The 24,353-nt window shown below is 32.6% G+C and overlaps 1 protein-coding gene across 1 annotated transcript in view; it reads left to right on the forward strand.

The window, feature by feature from the left end:
* LOC130641104 (uncharacterized) overlaps positions 1–24,353 on the forward strand; it is a 116,004-nt gene that overhangs the window by 48,736 nt on the left and 42,915 nt on the right. The window contains exons 70-108 of the mRNA XM_057447768.1: positions 87–650; positions 733–1,299; positions 1,387–1,590; positions 1,868–2,425; positions 2,562–3,125; positions 3,251–3,457; positions 3,617–4,144; positions 4,290–4,859; positions 5,058–5,264; positions 5,535–6,092; positions 6,179–6,754; positions 6,929–7,135; positions 7,251–7,811; positions 8,075–8,617; positions 8,820–9,026; positions 9,138–9,698; positions 9,821–10,345; positions 10,726–10,935; positions 11,061–11,621; positions 11,710–12,255; positions 12,477–12,683; positions 12,770–13,297; positions 13,594–14,160; positions 14,297–14,506; positions 14,620–15,180; positions 15,300–15,842; positions 15,991–16,200; positions 16,296–16,853; positions 16,972–17,742; positions 17,817–18,344; positions 18,562–19,104; positions 19,207–19,416; positions 19,516–20,076; positions 20,400–20,942; positions 21,079–21,288; positions 21,474–22,037; positions 22,164–22,721; positions 22,800–23,012; positions 23,104–23,634. Coding sequence (XP_057303751.1) covers positions 87–650; positions 733–1,299; positions 1,387–1,590; positions 1,868–2,425; positions 2,562–3,125; positions 3,251–3,457; positions 3,617–4,144; positions 4,290–4,859; positions 5,058–5,264; positions 5,535–6,092; positions 6,179–6,754; positions 6,929–7,135; positions 7,251–7,811; positions 8,075–8,617; positions 8,820–9,026; positions 9,138–9,698; positions 9,821–10,345; positions 10,726–10,935; positions 11,061–11,621; positions 11,710–12,255; positions 12,477–12,683; positions 12,770–13,297; positions 13,594–14,160; positions 14,297–14,506; positions 14,620–15,180; positions 15,300–15,842; positions 15,991–16,200; positions 16,296–16,853; positions 16,972–17,742; positions 17,817–18,344; positions 18,562–19,104; positions 19,207–19,416; positions 19,516–20,076; positions 20,400–20,942; positions 21,079–21,288; positions 21,474–22,037; positions 22,164–22,721; positions 22,800–23,012; positions 23,104–23,634 — 17,640 coding nt within the window. The remainder of the gene's footprint in view (positions 1–86; positions 651–732; positions 1,300–1,386; positions 1,591–1,867; positions 2,426–2,561; positions 3,126–3,250; positions 3,458–3,616; positions 4,145–4,289; positions 4,860–5,057; positions 5,265–5,534; positions 6,093–6,178; positions 6,755–6,928; positions 7,136–7,250; positions 7,812–8,074; positions 8,618–8,819; positions 9,027–9,137; positions 9,699–9,820; positions 10,346–10,725; positions 10,936–11,060; positions 11,622–11,709; positions 12,256–12,476; positions 12,684–12,769; positions 13,298–13,593; positions 14,161–14,296; positions 14,507–14,619; positions 15,181–15,299; positions 15,843–15,990; positions 16,201–16,295; positions 16,854–16,971; positions 17,743–17,816; positions 18,345–18,561; positions 19,105–19,206; positions 19,417–19,515; positions 20,077–20,399; positions 20,943–21,078; positions 21,289–21,473; positions 22,038–22,163; positions 22,722–22,799; positions 23,013–23,103; positions 23,635–24,353) is intronic.

Consider the following 24,353-nt stretch of genomic DNA (forward strand, 5'->3'; position numbering starts at 1 on the left):
AAGTAACTACGGGGATTATAGTTTTAAAATTGATTTGAAATGGTTTTACCTTTAGTTAAAATATATCTTTTGTAAATTTTTATTAGGTGTCTCATCGCCGTTAGATGTAGTGTTTGCTGTCGATACATCAGATGCTGTTGACAAAGAACTTTACAATAAAGTCCAAGAACTGTTAAAAGAAATGACCACGCAGTTCCAAGTATCACCAGACCTTGCCCATATTGCTTTTACATCATTTGGAAGCAAAACTAATTCTACCTCTTTGGGTGATGGTACTTCAGAGAATGACGTCCTAAAACACATCATGACGTTACCTGCAATGGGGGGAAAAGTTGATTATGTTAATATGCTCAAATCAGTCAACAAAAATGTGTTACGTAATAGTGGTCGTGAGGTACCAATACAGTTGATCCTTTTCGCAGTAGGTGATGCCAACCCTGTTGATGAATCGGCCATTAAAAAGGAAATACAAAAAATCCAATCAGAGCACATTTTGAAAGGAATATCTGTGTTTGTTGTTAGCTTGTTGGATAAAAATAATACCTTGGAAAGAGCTCTTGACCCTGAAGATGAGATATATTATCCAGAGGGAATCCCAGACATACCAACCTGTGTCACAGTTGTTGAGGAAAATGCAAAACAACTTCTTGGTAAATATTTTTGTATGCAGGACGAAAGTTTTTAAAAGATTGATTGCATATATCCTATTTTCTTAATATTCTTCCTGTTTAGATAAAACTAAGGTAATGGATATTGGAATCATATTCAGTGGCAATAATCCTGAAGGTAATGCTGTAAAAGCTAATTTTGTTAAAAAGTTTTTGGAGAAGTATACGTTAACACAAGACAAAACTCGAGTTGGTATTATTAAACCTACTGCAAAAGGTTTACCTTCCTTCCTAAAAAAGCTAAGCGAGCAAATGACAGCAGATGACATCGAGAGAGATCTATTGTCAATTGCCGCTTCTGGTGCTATGGATACTTTTGTCTCTCAGGCTCTTAAGTTAGCAAAGAATGAATTATATGACAAATCTAACGGAGGACGAAACCATGCTTTTAAATCTCTGCTTGTTATATTGCATGGCGATGACAAGCAATTAAACAAATCAGTTCAGTACGTAGACGAATTAAAGAGTCTCTCAGAAAATGCTGTCAAAACTGTTGTGGTAGCAATTGGAGGAAGTGTTATTAACAAAGATTTAGCAGATGCTGTTAAACCAAAAACGAATCTGGTAACTGTTGAGAATCCTGATAAGTTATTTGACAAGTTAGATGATATTCTCAAAAAGATTAGACCTGGTAATATATTTTTATAATACCATTTACATTTTTGTTTGTGATAAGTTTAATATTATGTGTGCACATTCTAATTCTTATTCGATACAGATGCTTGCCTAAAAGCAAAATGTCATGATCACAGCTTATGTGTGGAAAATGGAAATAAAGCTAGCTGTGTTTGTAAAGATTGTCCTTACCTCTATGATCCTGTCTGTGGAAATAATGGTAAAACCTATGCATCGAAATGTGAGATGCATTTGGCATCATGTAAACAAAATGTGCACTTGAAAGTAGTGAAAAACAAACCATGCGGTAAGTTAAAAATATGCTGCATAATCTAAGCAAGATTATAACATATCTTGTAATAAAACACCTTATTGTGATCAATTATGTAGAAATTAGCATGCATACAATCTTTTTTCCTAAGTGAATTTAAAATATACAAACTTGTATCAGTAATTTATGCGACATGTAAATATAGTAATAAGATTTTAGTAAAACTGAAAACAGTCATTCTTGCTTGTTTAAATGAAATAACGCTACATTCATAACTCACCATTTTAAGTGTGTAATGTTCATGGGTTTTTAGGTATAAGACATCTAAATGACGTCGCATTTGTGATTGACACATCTAGTGATGTTTCAAAGAACGAGCTGTCAGATGTGAAAGATTTTATAAAAACTTTCTCTACATCATACAAATTTAATGGTGAAACTTTTATATCAATTGTCAACTATGGTCGTCAAACCCAAATTCCTTTACTGTTAAAAGGAGGTGGTTCATATAGAGTTGTTGATTATACTCTCGATTTTATATCGGCTATTGGCGGAAAAAGAAATATGGGCAGTATGTTTACTGCTTTAAGCGACGATGTATTTACTAACCAAAATGGTGCCAGAAGTAAGGCTGTTAAAACTGCTATTTTGTTTGTACATGGCAACAACATGGAGGGAATTGATAAAAACACAATAAAACAAATCAAGGACAAAGGTATAAAGGTTATTGTTATTGCTATTGGTGAAAATGTAAACAAAGGCGACATTGAAGATATTGTTGACAATAAAGCAGATGCAATATACATTGGAAAGACCTCTGATTTGCCAACTGCCTTTACAAAACTTGAAGGTGCTCTTTCAAACACAGATGGTAATTGTTTTTTCTTTTTTATTAAACTATGCTGTGGTTAATGTTAACATGTTAAATATATTTTTGTTTATACTGCTTTTAGTAGGCCCTAATAGCGGAACAATTAGTTTCTCCTTAAACTTGTTTTTATCTTCAGTAGAAAACAATGTTCTTGAAGTGGGTATACTTATGTCAACATTTGATCAACAACGTGACTCTTCGTGGTTTAAGAAGCAGAAGGACACTATAATTGAACTCATCAATAGTTATTCCACGTCAACAGTAGATGTACGGTTTAGTGCGAGCATATATGGTGATTCTGTGAAAGTCCTAAAATGGTTTAATTCTGGTGGTAATTCTGAAGAGTTTAAAGCATACATAAAAAATGTTCGAAAGCCTAAAGGTGATGGAGTTGTCAAAAATGCTTTGAAAGCAGCAGCTGAAGAAATGTTTTCTTCCAACTCTGGCTCTGTTAAAACTTCAAGGAAAGTGTTACTGTTGTTTATTGATAGTGGTGGTCAAAATTATAATGCAACTCAAGAACTTCAAAAGTTAAGAAATAAAAATGTAAAGATCATTGTGATACTATCTGGAGATCCATTGTCTTATGCAGGCATTGATAATATTATTGGAAAAGATGGCAAGTTAATTGTGATTAAAGATCCTAAGTCCGATACCACTGCTAATGTTGCAGATACCATAAATAAAATCTTAAAATCAGGTAATTAAAAAATCAAGGAATTAAAGGAATTATGATGCTTTTTCATTCCCACTCCAAAGAATTTGTTTGTTAGTATCATGTAATTAGATATGCATGCAATTTTTTTCCTGTTTTTTTTTTTTTAGACATTTGTGATAATAAAGTATGCGAATACTATGCTACATGTGTTGTCTATCCTGATAAAACCTCTGATTGTGTTTGTCCTGTATGTGAACCCATGTATTCACTTGTATGTGGCTCTGATGGCAGCACCTATTCTAGTGAATGTATGCTAAAGCAAAAAGCTTGTAGAGAGAAGAAAATGATCACTGTAGTGGACAAAACAGGATGTGGTACGTAGAATTTTTTTTAAATCTTACTAGCTAATTTTTGTTATCTGTTTAATCTCTTGGTCATGCTGGCATATGTGACTTTGAAATATAAAAACCAAAGAGGTAAGAAGGTTCAACTATTACGTCTAAAGGTTTTATATACCTTTTTGTTTTTACTAGAACCCAGCAAATCAATCAATTTAATTCACGCAGTTGATATGTCTACCGATGTACCTAGTACCACTTTAAATAAAGTAATTGAACTTGTTACACAAGTATCTAAAAAGTATGACCCTAAAGCCCATGATGTTAAACTGGTTGGATATGCCGATTCTCCAGACGCAATAAACACATTTGAGAGACAAAAGGAAATTGCTATCAGTGAAATTCCCTTCTATAAGCCTCTAAGTGGATTCAATTTGGAAAAGATGCTAAAAGAAGTCAAACGTACCTTCAAGAAAAACACTGATAAACCAAATGGTTTGATCTTGTATCTGAACACAAACTTAGCGCAAGATAAAAACATAAGGGATTTAATTAAGTCACTGAACGATGAGGAAAAGAAGAACTTCATCATTACAGTTGTTCTTCAGCCTGGCTCATCTGTTGATTCTATTTCTGATATTGAAAATGTAGTTCCAACTAATACCGACAAATTACCAGAAGTAGTTGACAACATTGACAGAAAGATTAATGACCTTAGTAATGGTATGCTCCATGAATTTTGATAGTTTTACCTTGTGTATTAACAATTATTTTTATTAAAAGTATTCCTTATTAGTGTCATGACATATTGACCTTGCAAAAAACAATATTATCAATTTGCTTTTTTACATATTGACCTTGTTTTTAGTTGGTGATGTTGAACTGGATCTTGGATTCATTATGGGTTCATATAGTTTAAATGCTGCTGAAGCATTTAATTTGGAGAAAGATTTTGCAGCACAATATATACAAACTCTACCTTATCGTAAAGATAAAATAAATATTGGCTTTATTACGTATGGGAAATCTGCAAATGTTGAGCACAAATTTGGAGAGATAACAACTATCGCATCTGCTTTACAGACGCTAAAATTTAACATTAGAAATCCCAATAACGGAAATAATGTTACTATCGCGTTGCAAGCTGCCAGAAAAAATTTGTTTAAGGAAGCTACAAATTTAAACACATATGGTACACGCAGAAATGCTTTGAAATCACTGGTTGTCTTTATTGACCAGCCTTTGTTAGATGATGTCACCAAAGAAGTTTCACTTCTACAAGATGCTGGCGTACAGGTTACTTTTGTTGCTCTTATGGACAAGATTGATAAAGATATGTTAATAAAAAAAATTGGACAAGAAGTTACCGTGTTATTTATTAAAGATGGGAAAGTATCTACAGATGATGTTAAAGAAACAGTTGATAAAATTTCTTCTGGTAGGTTTTCTTTTTCAAGAAAGTGACCAAGGCGAATTGAATTTTATAAAAAGCATAGTTAAACTTTGAATGTTGACCAGCTTCTGTTTTTAGGATTATAGTGTTTAGCTTAGATTTTCCCGGAATTAATACTTGAATGATTTAAAATTTTATGATGTGGGTTTTTATTGCGATATTATTACCTTTTTTCCTTTTTAGATCAATGTAAAAAGGATAGCTGTGATGCATCTTCCCGATGTGTCGAGGCAGTGTATGGTGCTCCGAAATGTGTTTGCCCAGTTTGCCCAAATGTGTATATTCCAGCTTGTGCAAGTAATGGAAAATTGTACGCAAGTCGTTGTCATATGGAAAAAGATATGTGTGAAAATAAATTGATACTTGAACATGTTGCGAGGGAAGCATGTGGTAAGTATAAACCAATATTAATGATACTATGGTACTATAATGATTATATGCTTATTGTGTTTATTTAAAAGCAACAATATTGTTACGTGTTCTCAAGTTTGTTCAATCTATGTTATTGTTGAAATAGTCATTGTTAGCAATGACTCTTATTTCTGTTCTTGTGTTACTTACCCTTGCAATGCCATTATGTGTAAATTTGAATTTTGCAAGGTAGGTACAATAACAACAAAACAGTAATAATTTTGTCATTTTGTTTTCATTTTAATCTAGATGTGCAAGAGGCAGCTGATATTGTGTTTGTGGTTGATAGTTCACAAGATGTTTCTGAAGCTGCATTTGACAATATCAAAAAATATTTGGTGTCAACAATTTTTGCTTTAAATAAACCGAAAAACATAAGAACATCAGTTGTTTCGTATGGTGATGGAAAGGAAGATTTAACTATTCCACTTGATGATGACAGTTTGGATAAAGAAGCCATCTCTGCCTTGATTAAAAACATGCCTAAGTTTGGTGGAGAACGTACCTTGTATGATGCACTGGTTTATGTAAAAAATAATGTGTTGTTAAATACCGCTGAAGCTAGCAAACATATCGTGTTTGTGTCTAGTGGACCTGTGAAGGATCCAGTTATCATTGAGTATGCTGTGGATAACTTTAGGAAGAATAACAAGTTTACATATACATTTGTTGTGCTCGATGACAATGCTGAAACCTTAAAACAGATAGAGAAGATTTCAAAGGAGAATGAGGATATTGTTGATATTAACAGATCAGATAATCTTCCAGAGTATTATGCTAATGTAATTGATGCAATTAAAAAAGCAGGTAGGTTGAAGCTAAAACTGCACGTCAATGTAAATACTGTACTTTTTTAAATATGTGCTTTTTAGTTATTTCTTTCTTATATATAGTTCAAAGATCGAAGTCATATCCGAGTGACGTTGGACTTGCCTTCTTATCTTCTGATCAATCGAATGTGATTTTCAATTCTCAAAAGAGTATGGCTAAGAAATTAATCAATAAATACAAAGTTGGAGTTGCCAGTACACTGTTTGGTATTGTACACAATGGCAAAGAACCAGAAATTGTCTTACACATTGGAAATGCTGACACAAAGGCTGATACCACCACTGTACTTGATTCGTTGATGTATCACGATAATAAAGAAGAAAATGACAAGATGATGAAAACATTGAGTTTAACAGAGGATATGTTTAATAGAAAGAAATCTTTAAGAAAAGTTAAATCAAACTCTCTCTTTGTTTTTATTGGCAAAGCTGCTGTTTCAGTGTTAACAAATGAAGCGAAACAAAAAATACAAGAATTTGAAAAGAACGATTTCACACCCATATTTGTCGTTCTTGAAAAACTATCTAATAAAGAGAGGGCTATTTTATTGAATATTATTAAAGATCCAAAACGAATAGTTAATCCTGATTCTGTTGATGATTTTAATGGAAAAGATATTCTCGTCACTACGACATCAGGTACTTAAGTAAAACTATTTTGCATACAGAATTTATTTTATTACAAAAAAATTTATTTAATTTAAATGTGATTTTTTGTGGTAAATTTACCGTGCATAAAGTTTGATATATGTGACATATTTTTGTGTTGTGGCATAATGTAACAATAATTTGTACTGTCTTACTTCTGTACAGATCCTTGTAAAGAAAACATATGTGGAGAAGATTCAGTCTGTGTACGAACATCAGCCTTGTCTGCAAAATGTGCCTGTCCTTTATGCAAAGAAACATATGCACCTGTTTGTGGAGATAATGGTAAAACATATGCAAGTCAATGTCATTTGAATAACTATGCCTGTACAAGCAGAGAATTAATCCAAACAGTAAAGCAAGCACCATGTGGTATGTTAATTACATGATCTTTAATGTTATTTAATTCCTGAAAAAGAATAAAATGATCTGGCTAAGAATATATATTTTGAACACTTTTTTGATTAACTATTAATTATGTTTGTAGGAGTGTCTCAATTATCAACACCTTTGGATATTGTTATTGCCATCGATGCATCTGACAGAGTAACAGATCAAGATATATCAAAATTAAAAGAATTTTTTAAGGCGTCGTTGAAAGGATATGATTTAAACTCGAGCAAGATATCAGTCACTGTTTTATCATATAGTGACTCGGTGAAAAACATTGGACGTATAGAGAAACCTGATTCTATAAACACAGTTTTAGAGAACCTTTTAAAGCAGAATGGAAAAGCAAATATATCTTTAGTGCTTAAGGAAATCAATAACAATTTATTTAAAGAGGACTTGGGAAATGGCAAAATGTTAGTGCTCCTGGTTCCTGCAAGTCCTACTGAATATGCTGAAGACCAACTTAAACATTTTGGAAGTGAATTTAACAAAAAAAACATTAAAGTTGTTGTTCTTCGTATCGGGAAAACATATGATGTTAAAGATCCATTGGATGATGTTACAGGAAAAGGAAAGAACATAGTGAATATTGATAATTCCGGTAGTCTTCCAGATGTGATTGGGAAGTTGGAGGAAATTGTGGGAAATGCACTAAGTAAGTTTTTTTACATTGTAGTCTAAAGTGAATGTGGCTGTTCTTTTTATAATCATCGTAAGCCTGTGCAAAAAATCACGGTAATTTGCCTTTCCCAAGAAGTTAGCCGAATTCACCCTCCACTGCTCACAGCTGCCATCTTTGGCTGATAGACACACAGCAATCATTATAATTTAGGGTTCGTTCGCTGTAATATTATCACTTACAATTACAAGAATGTCTTATATTTGTGTGTAAACAAACTTTCTGTTTATTTTTTACAGCAACTCCTTCTAAAGTTGATTTAGCTTTCTTATTTGGTCCATATGCAACTAAAACTCAACATCAGCTTCAAAGTAATTTTATCAAACAACTGTTAGCGAATGTAAGTTTTGCAAATAAAGATGTCAAGTTCGGCATATTAACATATGGCAAAGAAACAACAATAAATTACAAACTTGGTGAATTGCCAACACAAGCTTCACTAAATAATGCGTTATTAGGATTAAAACGACAAGGAAAGGTATTTGATATGGCTTCTTTGTTAAGAGTGACAATGACAGAATTTTTCAGCGTTAAAAATGGAGCAAGGAAGGGAGTACCAAAAACAGTTGTGTTATTTACTACCGAAGACCTACCAGACAGCACAGATTTTAGTCCATTCAAAAAAGATGGAATAAAACTTATTGTTATTGGCTACGGTGATAAGGTGGATTCAATGCCTCTAACATCAACAGTTGGTCAGGACGGATCTGTGTTTGTACCAAAGACAGAAAAAGAACTGCAAGATATTTTGGATAACGTGCTAAAGGAGGCTCAGAAGCCTGGTAGGGATATAAATTTAGTGGTCCTTCTTGTCTGACAAGAATTCTGAAATTTTAATTTTCCTTTTTTTATCTTTGAATATAGTTGTTTAAGATGTGCCATTTTTCTTGTAATTATATTTTGTTTCGTGATTTGTCAAAAATACGGAATGCATCGACCATTTTTTTGCTATCTTATTCAAAATATATATATATATTTTCTTAGCAACATGTTCTACCAAAAAGTGTCCCTTGTATGGAAATTGTGTTATGGATGCAGTCAATAATGTAGAATGCGTATGCCCAGTTTGTCAGGATGATTACGATCTAGTATGTTCAACGAGTGGAGTTACCTACGCATCAACATGTAGATTGAAACGCGAAGCTTGTCTCAAAGAAATTGATCAAAAAGTCTTAAAAAACAGTGCTTGTGGTAACTGTGTTTATTTTATAATAATATTTTATGCCTTAAAAGAAAAACAGTTTTAATATTTTCTGACAATTTATATGCAAAATTTTTAATATATTGAATGTTTGTAATTAGGTATTTCCAAAAAACTCGATATAGTTTATGCTCTTGACACTTCTGGCGATACGACTGACAAAACTGTTATGGATCTAAAGAAATTCGTACAAGGCTCTCTCAAGCTTTATGATTTTTCCAATGACAAAACACGCATTGGATTATCAACTTTTGGTGACTCCTTTGATGTCACTTTGCCTGCATCTGATGGAACAAACATGTATATTGTTGAAGATGCCATCAGAAAAAGTAAAATCATTGGTGGCATGAGAAATCTTACCAATATGCTAACATCAATCAACAGCAAAGCATTTTCAAATGATCGAGGTAATATTGCAAAGGTGTTCCTGTTAGTTCTTGCTGGAAAAAATGCGAAACCAATGGAGAAAGAATTGAGATTTGCCTCGAAACAGCTTCAATCACACAACATCCAGATGTTTATTGTCGCAGTTGGAGATGATTTGGATGACAATGAGATTTTGGCATTATCACCAGATAAGAACAATATATTTTTGGCAAAGGAGAATAAAGATATACCTGGTGGCATAAAGGAATTAGAACAATATATTGGGAAAATTAATGGTAAAGATAATATGTATAATTTCTTAGATTATATTTGCGTTCTGTAGGATCTCGGTTTTTTTCAAAAGCCTATCTAATTTATGTCGTCCTTTCTTCTCATTATTTTTAATATTATGTTATAGCTTTAAAAGAAATGACAAATCTAGCCATTGTATTTGGGCCATCAAACTCAATTAAATCTGTTAAGAAAAACATTGTTGCTGCTATAAGTAAACTAACTGTTTCGACGGAAAAAGTTCTACCAGCCATTGTTACCTATGGAAACGAAGTAAAAACACTCTTTGAAATCGGTGATTTACCAAATCTTCAAATTGCTTCTAAAGAAATTCAAAATCTCCAGGAATCTCAACCGGGAAACACTATTACTGAAGCACTAAAGAGTTCAAAATCTTTATTAACCAGTAGAAGACCATCTGCAACAAAAACAATATGGCTTGTCCTATCAAGTAATATTGCAAACCCTGATGCTCTAAAAAACAAGATCAAGGAAATGCAAGGAGATGGTTACCAGGTTTTAATTTTTGCAACCAAAGATATTGATAATAAAATAACAGATATTATTAAGGATGGCAACATCGATATTGTCAAAATAATGGATGATATAAATAAACTTGACACTGACAAAGTCATCGATTCAATAGAAACAGGTATTTGATATGTTCATGAAAATTGATCTTAAATATTTGAACACATTAATAGTAAGAAATAAGAAACAACAGCTGCATCCCTTCCAGTTTATTGATTTCAATATCAATAGATCTAGCCACTACTTTTGTGAATAATCTATCAGTTCTCTTCTAACTTTAAGATATTCCGAATGAAAATAAAATCAGTTGATCTTATTCACAAAATTACTATCCTTCTTCTTCTTTTTAACACTTGTGTACACAAATACACAAACATTTGTGTATTTTTCTGATGTCACATAACCTGAATTTCCCAGACCCGACTTAATTACTATTTTTAGAATATGTTAACGGAATATCTGATTGTCTAACATAGCCTTTATCTTCATCTTCTGAATTAGATCCTTGCAATAAGATGAAATGCACCCATTCATCTATTTGTGTCAAGAAGCAAGATAAGACAGCGGAATGTGTTTGCATTTCATGTGAAACATTTACATATAAACCCGTGTGTGGCTCGGATGGTCATACCTATGCATCAGAGTGTCATTTAATGCAACAAAACTGTAAATCTAAAAAGGAGATAACTATCATAAAACAAGAAGCGTGTGGTATGTCATTGCCTTTGTTGTTTATTTATTTGTTTCACATTTACACCAAATGATTCATTTTTTCATCTTTTCTCTGTTATTTTACTATTATTGCAAATGTATTATGGTTATGTTTTGTTTTCTAGGTATAACCCCAAAAGGTATTGAAATTGTATTTCTGTTTGATAACTCAAATGAAATGCCATCAGAGGAGTATAAAAAGATTAAAAACTACATCAAAGCTGCAATGTCCTCTTACAAAATTTCACCAAATTATGGTCGTGTTCGAATTGTTACATATGGTGGACCCAATCCTAACTTAATTGATGGTACCTCACAAGCATCTATTGAACAGCAGCTAGATTTGTCAAAGAGAGTCAATCAAAAGCCCAATTTTAATGCAGCATTAAGCTTTGTACAGTCTTACGTTTTTAATGAGAAATCTGGTAGTGATCCCAAGACTAAAAAAGTTCTTATTGTCTTCGCACGTGAAGGGTTTACAGTTTCCAATCCAGAGCAAACAAAAAAAACTAGTGAGAGAATGGGAAGTGATGGTGTTAAAGTTATTGTTGTTGGTGTTGGGAAACTAGATTTCACCTTAACCGACATTGCAACTAACCACCCAGACAAGATTTTACCTACCTCTAAAAAGCAAAGGTTGGAGGAATCTTTGGGTGATTTAGAGAAGTTAGTGGCACTATTAACAGGTATGCGCGTATTTTTGCTCCTTATTTTACAGAGGAAAGTAAATATAGTGACAATTAGCAATTTTATGTGCAATCAATATTGTTTTAGGAGAAAAGAACACGCTTGACGTTGGATTTATTCTTGGTTCAAAAACGAAAACAGGTTTAAAAGATCAAATCAACTTTATCCAATCTTTATTACCCAAGTACCTCATCTCAGCCGACTCAACTCACTTTGCTGGGGTTGTTAACGAAGACAATGTTAATGTTATTTTGTCATTTAAAGATGGAACCAATACAAAAACCATCTCAGACTCCCTAAAAGAACTCCCACACAAACCCTCAAGTGATAACTTAAAGAAAGCTTTGGAATACGCCGAACGTTCGTTGTTTTCTTCTACAAATGGAGGCAGGGGTGATGCAAAGAAAACTTTGCTCGTGTTTCTGGAAAAGTTACCCACTGACTCGAACATGAAAACTTATGAAAAACGTTTAAGAAACAGAGACATTCAAGTTGTGTTTGTTGTTATGAATACTACTGCCAACCTGTCGAATCGTACAGACATCTTTGTGGACCCAGTCACCAGCGTTGTTACTATCAATAAAAACAATACAGACGATTCACTAAAAGATGTAGTGAATGCTACTGTGAAAAGTATGTCTTAACATTGGCAATAACATAAAACATTCTTTTAACTAAGCTGGAAACAGATGTTCTTCTGTTTTAAGGGTTGTTATTATAATCTAATTATGGCGTAAAAGTGGACATGATTGTAATATTTTCTATGAATTTTTCACAATGACTATAATGAATCGCTTCAGTGTTATATTTAATGTTAAAATGGTGCGAAAAAGTTATTGTGTAATTTTGTTTAGATTTATGTGCCAACAAGAAATGTTTCTTTTATTCAACGTGTGCGGTATTACCATCAAACACAGAATGTATATGCCCACTGTGTACTTCAAAGGAAGTGAAACCTGTTTGTGGTTCTAATGGTAGAACATACACTAACTTATGCCTGTTGCAGCGAGATTCTTGCCTTTCACAGAAGCAGATCATAGTTGCAAAGACTAAGACTTGTGGTAAGTGAAAAAGAGCCCTTAAATTGCTAGTTGTTATTTTTGTATTAAATCAAAAAAAAATTTTGTTGCATTTTTTCTCTATTTAGGTATCAAAGAAAATTTAAATTTGATTTATGTTGTCGATAACTCGGATGGTTTAACAGCAAAAGAACTTGAACAGTTAAAAATACTGGCAAAAGAATCGTTGACATCATACAAGATTCCTGAATATACAAGAGTCAATGTCTTAAGTTTTGACAAACTAACTAAAGAAGAGTACTCATTCACAGATAAACAGTTCTTAAAATTGATTCAGAATGCTATTGGAAATATTGCAAAAGGCAATGGAAAAGCTGATTTTTTAAATGTCATCCAACATGTAAAATCTAATACACTACCAAATGCACAGAAGTCGTCTAAAACTGTTTTGTTGTTGTTCACACAAGGGAGTAGCATTGATGAAAGGCATTTGAAAGATTTAAGGAAAACACTACCTGGCGTTGAAACGGTTGTTGTATCTATTGGAGATCCATATGACATCTTTAATAGTTTTGATATTAAAGTTATTGAACAGGATGCAGACAAAGTAATTGAGAATATCGGTAATATTGAAGATGCTGTAGGAAATTTAATAGGTACATTTGTTAATTTTTTTACCTCATTAGTGCAACTAAAAGAGTCCACAAAATATATTGACACAAGACTGCAAATTTCGTGGAGAAGTGGATTATTCAGTATAGTGGACGTATTAGAAATTTGGCTAGCGCAATTTAAATCCTGCTTACCTAGCTTACGCATCTGTTTGACAGTTTATGCTTTTTGCCAACTTGTCTCAATATATCTGTGAAGGGTTGTATGTTAAGTATCTGCAATAGCCAGAATAACTATAAATCCATAAAATAAGTTATCTTAAATTCTGTCTCAACTTTAGGATCTACAGAAAAACTGGATGTTGTGTTTATACCTGGCTCCACTGAAAAAAGTATTGACAGCTCCTTCAACAAGCAAAAGGATTTTATCCTAAGATTTTTGAAGCAACAAAAGATATCTAGAGAAGATATGTTACCTGGAGTAGTCACATACAGAGCTGAAAGCGTCATCAACATTGGTGATATAACTGATTTGGAAAATGCAAAAACTAATATTTTATCAATAAAGAATCCATTAAATGTTGATGTTTCTCCTAGTAATGACATACTAATTGCATTGCGAAAGGTTCAAAATAATGTCTTTAAAACTTCAAATGGTGCTCGCCATGATGCCAGAAAATCACTAATAATATTTATGGATAACAAAGATCAAGTTAATGATGAAGTGAAAAAAGAAATAAAACTCATTGAAGAAAGTGATGTAAAGGTTTTGATCATTGCCATCGAACCAAAAATATCTGTTGATGATATTAAAGGTATCACAACTAATCCAAATGCAGTTACAAAAGTCAAGACACCAAAGGAATTACCTGATATTATCAATTTTATAGGACATGGTATCAAAACTGGTAAGTTAGTTTTTAAATATCTTATTAAAATCTGCTGTCATTTCTACTGTTTTCAAATTTAATTAGTTGAGGAATATTTGCATGCTTTTTTTTTATGTTGTACATTATTATTCTTTTAAGTGTTTTTTTGTTTTAGACAAATGTAAAGGTATTACCTGTGACTTTTATGGAACTTGCATAGCTACATCTAATGGAAAAACAGAATGTGTTTGTCCAGTGTGTACCTCCACTGAATATTCTCCAGCATGTGGTGATAATGGACATACCTATGCAAATGAATGTTACATGAAGAAAAATGCCTGTGAGAAGAAAAGATCAATCATTGTTGCTAAGAACAAAGCATGTGGTATGTGTTATTTATTATTGTTTTGTTATTTAATATTGCTCTTAAATACTAATGAAACCTGAAATGACACAGCAGTATGTTTTAGCAGTATATATTTTTTACATCCGTTGTAGGAGTCTCAAAAGAAATAGACATTGCTTTCTTACTTGATTCATCTAATTCCATCACTGGTAACAGTTTTGAAAAAATGAAAAAATATATCACTGCTGTCATTTCTACACTGGATACAAAGTCTTCCAAAGCCCGTGTTTCTGTTGCCAATTTTGGTAAAGAGACAAAAACTATTGTTGACTTACAATCTGGAACAGACAAAGGTATAATTGCCACGAAAGTAAAGGGTGCAACTAAATTAAACGGACAAAGAGATTTAAAAAATGCACTAAAATACGTCGATGAAAATATCTTCATGCCTTTTACTGATAATCGAGATAATGTTCAAAAGATTCTTGTTCTTGTGACTGGAAATGAAATCAATTCTCACAAGGATACACATTTTGTAGATAGTGTTAAAAAATTAAAAAGTCGAAACGTAAAAATCGTTGTGGTTGGGGTCAACATTGACCAAGATGTAACTGACGAACTTTCAAAACCAGAAGACCTTATTACAAAAATGCCAGATTTTAATAAACTTCCAGAATCTTTGGGAACAATAGAGAAAGACATCAGGGGTAGAGGTAGGTTTGTGATGCATATAAAATTGTCGTTAATGTAAAAACTTTTTACATCATTATCACCTAATCATTTTTCTATAAAAGTTATAGAAAACGGATTTTTGTCAATATTTTTTTTGCAGGTGTAAAGTTAGATGTTGCGGTGGCAATATCAGGTACTGATGATTCCAGGGCTGATTTATTTGAAAAACAAATTTCATTCATTATAAATGCAATTAAAAACTATAAAGTGCATTCAGACTATACACTTTTCAGTGGTAGCCATTATGCTAATTCTGCTGTGATAACCTTCCCATTTCTCCAATCGCAAACCCAAGAGGTGGTGAGATCCCAATTTAAAAATATGAAGAATCCTGGAACTGGATATAATGTTACAGAAGCTATTTACACCACTTTGAATGTGGCATATTCCCGTTTGAATGGTGCTCGAAAAAATGTTCCTAAAGCTCTGATATTGTTTGTGAGTAGCAAAGCTGATGTCACAGATTTAGAAAAATATATGAAACAAATGAAAGATCAAGATGTAAATGTAGTACTTATTGCCATTGATGGAGACGGTAAATCTTTGAAACCACTGATTGATAATCCGAAGCAGCTTATTGTATTTAAAGATATTGAGGATGTTGCTAAGCTAGTCGATGGTGTCATTGATGCTACTACGCCAGGTACACTTAAAGTTATATATCAGTGCAATAGTATATAGTATAATAATATAATAACGGTTGTTTTAGTATTACGAAATATGTTTTATTGCATCTCCTTATCAACGTTTATTGCATCTCCTTATCAACCTTTCCCTAATTTATTTCCTAGATCCTTGTAAAACACAAACTTGCACATTGTACAGCAAATGTCTTTCACTGAGTGACCAGTCAACTGAATGTGTATGTCCTGTATGTAAAGATGATGAATTTGAACCTGTTTGCGGATCTGATGGTATAACGTATTCTTCTTCTTGCAACCTGAAACTGAGATCCTGTCAAGAAAGAAAGAACATTGTGATAGCTAATTATGCACCTTGTGGTAATTATTTTCTGCATTTGTTGCTGCTGCTTGTACTGAAATGCTTTATTATGGAAAAATAAAGATATCTTAATATTTATTTGTTTTCTCAACAGGTGTGAGGAAGATATTAGATGTTGTCTATGCAGTGGATACGTCGAGAGAAGTGAATAAGGACCTGTTAGAAAAAATGAAAAATTTTGTGGAAAAATCACTAGGCAGTTACATTATTACTTCAAAACAGACAAATGTTGGATTATTGCAATACGGAAAAGATGTCACTGTTAAAGTACCCCTACATATGGGTTTTGATAAAACAACAATTACTCAAAATCTCAGACAGTTAATATTAACAAGTGACCCCCGTCGCATGGATAAAGCTATGGAAGTTGCGAAATCTCAACTATCTTCATCAAGCTCCAGAAAGAATGCATCAAAAGTATTAGTTTTATTAACAACAGGTGAAAATGATCCTTCAGGTAAATCACGACTTTCTAAAGTAGCTGAAGAATTAAAACAAACTGGTGTGAAGATCGTTGTTTTGACCATTGGAAGTGAAGATAATCCAGATATTGATGATATAGTTAATAACCCTGATAAAGTGATCAAAACTGATTCAAATGATTTAGTTGATAAGATTGGCGAACTTGAGAAAGAAATTGGAAAGAGTCTTAGTATGTTTTATTGTTATTTTATGTTTATGTATATTGTTTTTCTGTTAGCTTGAGTGATCACCATTAAAAACTATTTTTAATTGTTGTGTTTTTATTTTATCTTTTGCATTCCTTAAAGGTGAAAAGAAAAAGGTGGATCTTGGAATTGTACTCGGATCATCTTCTCCTAACTACATACAATTGTTTAAAGAACAAAAAGACTTCATAAAAGATGTGTTGAGCAGGTTAGATATTAGCTCATCTTCAGTGTTACCTGGAATCGTGACTATGAACAGATCACCAAAAACAGCTATACAACTGGGAGAAGTTAACAATGTAGATTCAGCCAAAGAAAAGCTATCGAAAATTGCAAACCCTGGACCTGATGGAAGGTTAGAAAATGCTCTGATATTTGTAAAAGACAAACTTTTTGCAACAGAATTTGGTGCACGATCTGGTGTTCCTAAATCAGTTTTGGTATTTATCAACAGAGCACCAGAAAGCAAAAACGACTTTTCTGCTGCATTAAAACGAATAAAAAAAGATGGCATTAAGGTTATTATCATTGCACAAGGAATAAAGATTGATAAGGAAAAAATCAAGGACTTAATTCCAGATGCGGATGATTGGTTCATTATTGAAAATCCTAAAGATGGCAAAAACATTGTAAAATCAGTCACAAATTCCATATTACCAGACCCTTGTGACAAAGTTAACTGTGCTTATTTTGCAAAATGCGTTACTATGAGTGATAGAACGACAACATGTATGTGTAGTGTATGCTCTAACGAAAAAGTTTACGCTCCAGTATGTGGCGATGATGGCCGAACATATGCTACAAAATGCAGACTACTGAAAGAATCATGCAGACAACAGAAAGTCATTGGAATAGCCAAAGAGACATCTTGTGGTAAGTTTGTTCAAAATTTTCTTTCATTGTTCATTTAAAGATTTGTAATGTAATTGAACTCTTTGTTGTTTTAGGAATCACTAAAAATATGAATGTGGCATACGTATTTGATACCTCTGACAAATTGACAACGAAACAATTGGATGCATTGAAAGATTTTGCAAAAGCATCGTTAATGTCATACAACATATCTCCACGTGGTACAAGAGTTAGCGTGCTGAGCTTTTCACGTCAACCTGTCTCATTATTACATTTTACTGGTGACCAAACCCTCAAAGCTGCTCAGAAAGCAGTAAATAATATAGCACAAATAAATGGCAATGCAGACTTCGATGAACTAGCTAAATATGTTTCATCAAGTACATTCAAAAATCTGCCAGATTCATCACAAAAAGTGATGATTCTTTTTACTCAAGGCAACAGCATTGACAAAAATCAATTGAAAAACATTAAGGAAAAATTACCCAACATCAAAACCACAGTTGTATCTATTGGTGATAATGATGATATATTTGATTCTTTTGACAATAAAATAGTAAAAGATAGTAAGCGTGATATACCAGATGCGTTAGATGATTTGGAAAAGAGTGTTTCCAAAACAGGTAAATTAAATGTAGAGTTCAAATTTTGTTTTTGTCTTGTTTGTAGGCCATTGGGCCAAACAAGATATGGAGTTTTTATTTTTCTATTGAAACTAATAATAGATTTTTATCAAGCTTTTTGTTTAGATAGGGTATAATGACTTAGCAAATATGCTAATTTTTTGGAAAATTGTTGTGCAAATTAATATATTATTAAAATATTGATTATTTATTTTAGAATCTGCTCTTGACATCGCTATTGCAGTCAGTGGAACTGATCCTTTACAAAACGAGCTATATGAAAAACAAATTACTTTTATTAAAAATCTGGTAACCAAATACAAAACCAAGCCTATGTCGACCCTCTTCAGCGGTATTGGATATGGTTATTATGCAGAAATAATATTTCCATTCTCGAAAAATCAAACTGAGAAAACTGTTCAAAACCAATTTAATCAAATTCGAAACTTTGGAACAGCATATAATATAAAAGGAGCTTTTGTAAGAGCACTGGAAGCATTTAATTCCTCGAACAATCCTCGTGAAAATGCTCAAAAGGTTGCATTAATCTTTGCAATATCACCAAACGATATGTCAAATATAGGGGAGGACATCCAAAAGATGAAAAAGAATGGTATTGATTTGATAATAATTGATGTTGATGGAGATGGCAAGTCTTTCAAACCATTTGTTGCTGACCCAAGCAAACTCATTCTGTTAAAAAATGCTGATGACAATATTGAGAAGTTAACTGACGATGTTATAGCTGCTACTTTACCGAGTATGAAAACTTTAAATGTTTCTTTTGCATTTTTGTAGAATGGAAGGGCAGTATTGAGTAATGTAATATGACCATAAATTTGTACTATTGTTGATAATCTAGATCCTTGTAAAGATACCATCTGTGACTTTTATGGAAAATGTATAACTATGGGTGATCACTTAGCCGAATGTGTATGTCCAGTGTGCACATCTACTGAGTATTCTCCAGTATGTGGTGATAATGGACATACTTATGCAAATGAATGTTACATGAAGAAAGACGCTTGCAAAAAGAAGAAAATAATCAAGGTTCTTAAAGAGGAAGCTTGTGGTACGTAAATACTTTTTATACCCAATATGCACTCATTTTATAATTAGTTAAAAATATCTGCACGTGACAGTAAAATTTGATATAACATTTTCGTTTTAGGTATTGGAAAAACCGTTGAAGTTGCTTTCTTAGTGGATAGTTCAAACTCAATAAGTAAAAGTGGCTTTGGAAATATCAAGAACTTCATTGTGGCATCTCTGTCTTCCCTTAATGTTTCACCATTAAAAACACGTGTTTCCATTGTTCAGTTTGGAAGCAAACCAAGCACTGTAATCAATTTTCTTGATGGTAAAAATAATGAAGTCATTAAACCGGCTTTAGAGAATGCTCATAAACTAAATGGAAGAAGAGATCTTAAAAAAGCTTTAGAATATGTCTATTCAAATGTTTTCAGCTCTGTTTCTGGTAGTAGGAAAAAATCTCAGAAGGTACTAGTAATTGTGACTGGGAATGAAGTCAATCCTGTGAAATATACTGACATAACAGGGAGTGCAATGAAATTTAAAGATCAAGATATAGATATAGTTGTTGTAGGATTGAATCTAGACAAAGCTGTTACCAATGCACTTTTAGTACCTGATGATTCTGTTACCATTTTAACAGATTTTGCAATACTTCCAGAATATTTAGGCGACATTGAGAAGGATATTGGAAAAATTGGTAGGATTTATATGTTTTTATCTTCATAATAATCAAATCTAAGTCAACAATTAAAAAAAATTTACTTTATGACAAAAAAGATTTTGTAAAAGAAGAAATTAATTCGAGTTTTATTTTTGGAGATTAAGGAATTGACGTTTTTGCTATGACGTTGCTATGGTGTTTTATACAGTAAAATGGAGAAAGTCTTTGTCTTTTTCATGCCATCACAATTTTAAGGCTTCCGTTTTGTAGAAAGTATATTCACTATGCTGTTGTGAGTTTATTATTTTTTCCAGACAGTTCCTTGCCAGTGTTGCGATCATATCCCTTATATATCATAGATAATGCACTTGATGTTGTTATTGCAATCAGTGGAACAAAACCTTCACAGAATGAGTTGTTTGAAAATCAAATTACATTCATTAAAAATTTGATATCAAAATACAGAATCCATCCTAAATCCACTCTTCTTAGCGGTATTGGATATGGGTCATATGCAGAAATATCATTCCCATTCTCAAGAACTCAAACTGAGAAAACTGTCCAAAACCAATTTAATCAAATTCGAAATTTCGGAACGGCAGATAATATTAAAGGAGCTTTAGTAAAAGCACTAGAAGCATTTAATCCGTTAAACAATCCTCGTGAAAATGCTCAAAAAGTTGCATTAATATTTGCAATATCACCAAATGATATGTCAAATATAGATGACAGCATCAAAAAGATGAAAAAGAATGGTATTGATTTGATTATTATTGATGTTGATGGAGATGGCAAGTCATTTAGACCATTTGTTGATGATCCGAAGAAACTTATTGTTCTTAAAAAAGCTGGTGACTATATGGACAAATTGACCAATGATGTTATAGCTGCTACTTTACCAGGTAACGGTGATTTTCTTCTTCTTTTGCTTTTTTCTGATGTCAGTTAAAATACCTTCAGTTAATTAAGAGGTAGACCTTTTATAATTAAAATCTGTAATAAAAATTGATAAGCTATTGGTCTATTTTGTTGATTAAGATGCTTGTAAAAAGACCACCTGTGAGTTTTATGGGAAATGTTTATCTGCGAATGGTCAATCGACAGAGTGTGTGTGTCCAATATGTACCGTTGATGAACTTAAACCTGTTTGTGGATCAGATGGTACCACATACTCCTCAGTTTGTAAACTAAAACAGATGTCATGTCGTCGGAAAAAGCAAATTACTATTGTCAAAACTTCTCCATGTGGTAAGACTTTTTATCGTGCTCAATTTTAATAATACTAACCTGCCATGCCTAATGCTTAAATTAGCCAATGTGTATTCGCCTTTTTATCTGTTTATTTCGTCAATAAACTTTTAAATCTTCATACCATATTGACATAACACACCTTTAATATATTGCTAAAAGTAAAATAAAACATTGTTATTTAGGTGTGTCTGTTGTTTTGGATGTTGTATATGGTATTGACACTTCTAGAGATATAACAAATAATTTATTGAGCAAGATGAAGGCATTTATTAAAGAATCAATTAAAGTTTACAAAATCTCTCCTAAAGATACACGTGTTGGATTAATAAATTATGGAGATACTGCTACAGTTACCCTGCCGTTACACCTTGGTGACAAAGATCAAACTGTTCTGCAGTATATCAATGCACTTTCTGGTGTAGGTGGTCCACGTGATATGGAAAGTGCTGTTAAAGTATTTGAGTCGAATGTGTTAACTTCAGATCCTGGTGTGCGAAAGGATGCATCACAAGTATTTGTGTTACTAACAGCAGGAGCCAATAACCCCTCTAGAGCATCCGATCTTTTAAAATCAGTTAAACGCTTAGAAGAACAAGGTGTAAGAGTTGTGTTTGTTAGCATTAATGATGAAGAAAATGAAGATCTAAAAGACATATCTAAAAATCCAGACAAAATAATCACTACCAGTCCTGATGACCTCTTTGATAAAATTGGGGAGCTTGAAAGAAAAATTGGAAGTTTATCTGGTAAGGCATTTAAATAACTACTAATGTTTAAGCTAACCTGGTAAATTGTGAATGAACATTAAGACCAACAATAATAAACAACTTTACTATACTATTTATGAATGAAAAATGACCTTTATTTTTTAGGAAAAGAAGAAAAACTTGATCTTGCCATCATACTGGGAGCATCAGGTTTGAAATACAGGGAGCTTTTCAATGATCAAAAAGCATTTGTTGGACATCTTCTCAATAGATTTAAGATTGGACCCTTGTCTGTGTTACCTGGAGTTGTCACGAAAAAGAATAATCCAGGAATACCTATCAAAATAGGAGATGCCTTAAACATTATCGACATTAAACGAAAAATGTCGGAGATTTCTAATCCTGGGACTAATGGTAATTTACACGACGCTTTGAAAATGGTGAAAGATGTCTTACTGGTGAATAAGAATGGTGCTCGAAATGGTGTTCCAAAATCAGTGTTGATATTTATTGATAAGGATCCTAAGATAGATGGAAATTTGAATGCTTTAATGCAACAGCTTAGATCTGAACGAGTTAAAATGATTATTATTGGACAAGGTAAAGATGTTGATCCAGTAAAAGTAAAGGATGCTACATCAGATGTAGATGAGTGGTTCTTTTTGAAAGACCTAAAAGATAACAACACTGATGTGAAAGCAATTGCTGACTCTTTGTTACCAGGTATATGTTCAAATGAAAATTTTAATTATGTTTGATTGTAAGATTTGAAAAATATACTAACACAATCTTTTTTCTTAGATCCCTGCAATGAAACAACATGTGATTATTCAGGCACCTGTGTTGTTTTAAGTGACCGAGAAGCACAATGCATGTGTTCCGTATGTTCTGAAGATGATAAATATAAACCTGTTTGTGGAAGTGATAGTCGTACATATGCTACACTCTGTCATTTAAACAAAGAATCGTGTGAAAAGAACAAGGAAGTTAAACCTGTTAAAAACAAGCCGTGTGGTATGTTAACATTGAGATGAAAATTTTGAGCAATGCATTGGAAACTGCATTACTGTTTTGTGTTGTAATTGTAATCTTTCTTGTCTTGTAGGTGTCAATCAAGATGTCAATATTGTCTTTGCCTTTGATACATCAGATGGAATAACAGCAGCAGATTTAGATAAAATCAAAAGTTTTGCTAAAGCCTCATTACTATCATATGACATCTCAAAGGATGGTACTAATGCTGGTATAGTCACGTTTTCTAATGAGACAGATTCTGTCCATTTATTTAGTGATGATCAAACCATACATTCTCTTACAATTGCCATTAAAAGCATCAACAAGAGGAACGGTAAAGCTGATTTTAAAAATGTAGTGAAATATCTAACTTCTAACATGTTCAGAAATATACCAAGCACACAGAATAAGGTGCTGGTACTCTTCACTAAAGGAACTAGCATTAATGGCAAACAATTGGTAGATCTAAAGAATCAGTTACCTGGCGTTAAAACTGTTGTTGTTTCAATTGATGATTCTAAGGATATATTTAACAATTTCGATATAAAGATCATCAAACAAAACGGAGGTAGTTTACCCGATGCTTTGGATGAACTGGAGAAAGCAGTAGATATTTTAACAGGTATTTCACTGTGTAATTCTATCATTCAATTAATACCGCAACTCCACTCAGAAATACAAAGCCAACCAGCCGTAACACAAGGAAAAATTTAGTTTCCGTGTGTAATACTGTGTTTACTACCGCAAGCATATTTTTAAATGCTTTTTTGAGAGCTTTATTACTACATTTTTAGTGGTGGGATATATGTTAAATACTGCTGCCACAGAAACTGCAGGAATAAAATTTTTAACTTTAAAAAGTTTTCTTCCATTAAAGTGACATGGCAATACTCAGTTTTGACATTTTTTCAACTTTGCACAGGAAGCCAGCATAGCCTATAAAATTATATGTCTGTGCATCTTCTATGTCAAATGCAAATATAAAGCATATGTTGATATAGCATGCTATATTAAAGATATCTTTAAGATAACTATTTCTGACGTATCAATTTTCGTACTATAACAATCTAAATGCATTCAACGCATAATAGTTTTAGTGCAAGTTTAACTTTCGCCATGAATAACAAGGACAAAAAACAGAGGTTACAGACAAAATATAAATTTATTTCAAACACTATTCCCCTGTCGATTTTGTTTCTCGCAGAAAGTATATTTTCGCGAATATTAATTTCTTGTGCAAAAGATTTTGCGCATAATTTTGTGTTGAATTAAACACTAAGAAACTTTTTACGAAAAATTAATATGGATAAGGTATATCTTACAACTGACTTAGCATTGCCG

This window comes from Hydractinia symbiolongicarpus, chromosome 4 (assembly GCF_029227915.1).
Source record: "Hydractinia symbiolongicarpus strain clone_291-10 chromosome 4, HSymV2.1, whole genome shotgun sequence".
NCBI lineage: Eukaryota > Metazoa > Cnidaria > Hydrozoa > Anthoathecata > Hydractiniidae > Hydractinia > Hydractinia symbiolongicarpus.